The sequence below is a fragment of the Sphaeroforma arctica genome (assembly GCF_001186125.1).
Source record: "Sphaeroforma arctica JP610 unplaced genomic scaffold supercont1.1774, whole genome shotgun sequence".
NCBI classification, from domain to species: Eukaryota; class Ichthyosporea; order Ichthyophonida; genus Sphaeroforma; species Sphaeroforma arctica.
Window position 1 is genome coordinate 6,916 of NW_014038784.1, and position 4,455 is coordinate 11,370.

The 4,455-nt window shown below is 35.1% G+C and overlaps 1 protein-coding gene across 1 annotated transcript; it reads right to left on the reverse strand.

Moving 5' to 3' along the window:
- Positions 1 to 1,010: 1,010 nt before the first annotated feature.
- On the reverse strand, positions 1,011 to 4,140 carry SARC_11597 (hypothetical protein). Its single transcript, XM_014294313.1, has 5 exons — positions 4,027 to 4,140; positions 3,450 to 3,546; positions 2,593 to 2,713; positions 1,847 to 1,948; positions 1,011 to 1,191 (listed from the first exon to the last, which is right to left on the reverse strand). Exons 1-5 carry the CDS (start codon positions 4,090 to 4,092, stop codon positions 1,032 to 1,034), a joined length of 546 nt encoding a protein of 181 aa, XP_014149788.1. The 5' UTR covers positions 4,093 to 4,140; the 3' UTR covers positions 1,011 to 1,031.
- Between the last annotated feature and the right edge of the window lie 315 nt (positions 4,141 to 4,455).

Here is a 4,455-nt window from a genome sequence, read left to right on the forward strand (position 1 = left end):
AAATAATAATAATATATATATATATCCATATATATATATATATATATGCTATAAATAATCGATATACTAGTATGCATATATGCTGTTGCATGAATTGTAGTGTGTGGCTGTGTGGATTGCAATCACCTTAAGACAGCCAAAATTAGCGTCAACCAAGAATACTCAATTGTTTTTATTTGCTTCCGCGCAATTGTCTGTATACTAACAAATGTTCAAGAGGATGAAGTGTGTGCATATCGATACCCTACGCTTATCTGTTTGCCATGCTATTGGAAAAGAATCATCAACTATTGGTACGAATGTGGTAAGCTTTCCCATCGTTTGATTGTTATCATTGTCAATTCTGTGTATCTGTTTGTTAGACTATTGGAAGAAGTTCATTGACCATGTGTTCGAATGAAGGAAGCTTTTTCGGCATGTAGTATCTCTGATGTTGACTCTTCTTCTACTATTTGAATAGGTTCATTGGCTCTGGAACTCTTCGCATCTGCTTGCTTTAAAAAATACTGTTAGAAAAAGTTCGACTATGGATTCGAGTACAGTATGATTTTTCAGTATGTAAATTTTCGAATGATTCTGCGGTTCAGAAGCAGTAAACTTTTTTAGCATGTAATATCTTATATGTTGACTCTTCGTAACCGTTCCACGTTCATTGATGTAATATCTTTATTCGGCCCTGTCCATCCGTACTTGAGCATGAATTTTTCTATGTAATAGCGACAATAGTATCTATCTATAGGAAATAAAATAATACTCGAACTTAAAAGCTCTAATAAGACCACAGTATCGATTACTAAATCACATATGACGTCTGCACCCACATATCTATCTGAAACACAAAGATCCAAAGCACTATACTGATATAACTATACATTATTTATACATACATACATACACATATATATATATATATGTATATATTTAAATATAAATATTGTGCATTTATATATATATATATATGCATTTGTATATATTATATAAATAAATATATGTATACATATATATATATATGCCTCTATATTTTATTTGACTTAGAATTTAGGTTTGCGTTGTCGCGCTGTGAATCGGGAGTCGTGCTTGGTTTCCTTCCCTTGTTTCCTGGCTCGTTCCTTCTTAGCCTGTACCCAATCTCTGTTCTTAACATTTCCCCTTTCCTTGCCCTGCTTCCCTTTGCCACGTGCTTTCGTACGCCTGTAGTGAAAAGTTCATTCAAAGGCGGCATCGATAAAGTACTAGTAACCATCAGAACGGGTATGCGTAGGCATATGTATACGATATAGAAGACCAAGAAACAAGCAACACTTGCGTATACGTTTTTATTAAAGAGTATGATTTGTACGCATACAACCGATACACACAGAAGCAGGAGTGCAAGAGGTCAACAACTGCGCTTCAAAGGTTGGGAGACTATGAGGCACGTTGTTCAGTAGAATCGTCGTACAGAATCAAGCAGTGACATTCCGCAGTTCAGGATAGTCCCATTCCGCAAGTTGATAGGAACCAATACATACAAAAACAAACGCCATTGAGCTCATATACGTTGCAACTAACACCGGAAATCAGCTAGTGTATATACACACTCACAGAGTACTCATTTAACAACACGCGAACACGCGGACAGAAGGCGACGTATGTCTAATCATAGAACGAGGCACTAGAATAGTCAATGCGTGCAGGCAGACCACTTAAAGTATATAGAATCGCCAACTCAGATAGAATATATGTATACATTTATATATATATATATATATATATATATACATATATGCATTTATATATATATATACGCACAAACATATATATATATATATAAATAGAGAAGGCCCGCGATAAAATCTAAACATACTCGACATATGTCACTGAGTTAAAATTCCTCTCCTCCGCACTCTGGCCTTCTAGACCCACAGGCACTTGGGCACCCACACCCGCGAACAAACAGAGGAAGATCCTGAATGTGTAAATAATTAATACGATATTAGTCTATGCGATGAACTATTCGGACAATAGGTGGAAACTAATTCCGAGAATGTTTGTTTGCAGCACAAAAGTGCATCCCGAGAGTATCATCAAATGAGAAGATACCAGTTCGAGACGCTTGCATGAATATATATATATATATATATATATATGTACTTATATACATATATATGTACACACACACACATATATATGTATATATATATATATCATTTAGACACACACATGCATATCATTAATCAACATATTGCTCTTCGCACGGCTTTGGCATTATCATACAAAGGCGAGAGACTTGACCACTCTGTTAGTGCTACACCACAATACAGGATAATAAAAAATGTCTTCTTAGTCCAGGTAACAGGCTTGAATATGAACAAACCGTACAATAAACGTACCTTTCAGCCTTGTTAGTGGACAAGTACTTGAAACACAACGCAAAACATAAGTACTAAATTTTGCCCTTTATAACTTGCAAGAACTCTTTAAAACAATGCATAGAAAACGTACTTCTTAGACTTGATCACCAGCAAAACCTCCAACACAAGGTATCACAAACTGACCACGTAGCCACGGTCACAATCAAGACCTAGAGCAAAACGTATGAGGTATACGTACTTTTTAGCCTTGGTACTGTTAGGGTAGTCAACAACAGCACCTCCCGTGAACCCAGCCTTCATAGCGCACTGTGTAATCAGCTCCATTTGTTGCGGTGTTTCGGGATAAAATTGGAATACGGCTGTGGATGATATAAAAGGACAAATGAGTCATGCCGGAATGAGTGCCTATGGCCGGATTGGAAGATAAGTTTCAATATATAGATATAAGTGTGGATATAGATATAGATAAATATAGATGTATATATATACATATATATATATATAAACATCCACATAATACGGTGCATCTCTCGAGACACACAGCCCACATAACTTACACATACGTGTTATGTGACAGAGGTCAGCTGAAGCTTGTACCCCACAACAGACCCTTAATATAGAACAAGAACAAGAACAAGAACTATATACATACACACACACATATATATATATATATATTTATACATTCACACACGCACACACACACACACATATATACTTATACAATACAGATAAAGAAAAAGAGATGCTCCGAGTATCCCAAGGCACTTGTCACATGAAAGGCAGTAACTTACATCTAAAACGAGATGAAGTATTCTCACAACAGTATGTACGCAATTGCATGTTCACACGACAAACAATGTAAAGGATATATATAATAATATATAACATACATATACATATATTTACATACATATATATATATATATAAACACACACACATACACACATACACACGCATGCATATATATATATATATACATATGTATATACATATATATTCATGCTTACACATACATACATATATACATATATACATATTAATTCACAAATATAGACATGTATATCAATAGGATACTACAATACACCGCATACCTCGAGCCCCTCGTTTCATAGCACTGTACAGGGTCGAGAAGAACTTATTCAAGCGTTGCTTAGGAACGTGATGAGATTTGTCGGCGTTGCACAGCCACTGAGTGATAAATTGCAATCCGCATGAGGTGAGAAGTAAGTGACGATACGAAAGCAGTTCCGATACTCTGGGTCGGATGAGATGATATATGCTAAATCACATGTATATACAGTACTCTTATATATATACGGGATATATATTCGTATTTATATACGTATATATTACGGTATATATACACACACACATATATGTATACTAGTCATTACCTAAGGGGAGATATGTTGGCCGTTTTTTAAAATTGCATACGAACGTATCTGTACGCGAAATACTATACTGGCACTATAAATCTATGCATTCTTTTATCCACACGCATACTCACAAAACACTTATACATGAATAATGAAAGCTACACATACACACTTACATAATATATATATATATATATATATATATTTAAATATACGCATACATATACAAACATATATATACATATATGTATAAAATTCACGATATAAGCACCATACCCAGTAACTTTCATACCTGCAATGCAGAAATGCTGACAACACCATCGAAAGTACCGGGCCGGAAGCACATTCCTTGACCCATATCGTGCCACAGCAAGTCCCCTTCAACCCCTCTTTCCAGACCTTGCGCTGGAAGTACGTCATACGATGATAAGTATAACATATATATATATATATATATATAACATGTATTCTTGCTATAGGGGTGTATTTGATATTCGTTAGTTGTAGTAGCATATGGCGTCAACTCAAATATGCATGTGGCAGTAGTGGTATATCTAATGATATTCGTGGATTTGCTAGTAGCATTCATACGATCGTCCTATATGACGAGCGCTCTACTAACTATACGAGTAGCGACACCTAAAAATTGTACAGATACATCCGTATATATATGAGTATATTTAGTAACACAAACATAATGCATATGCATATATATACATAT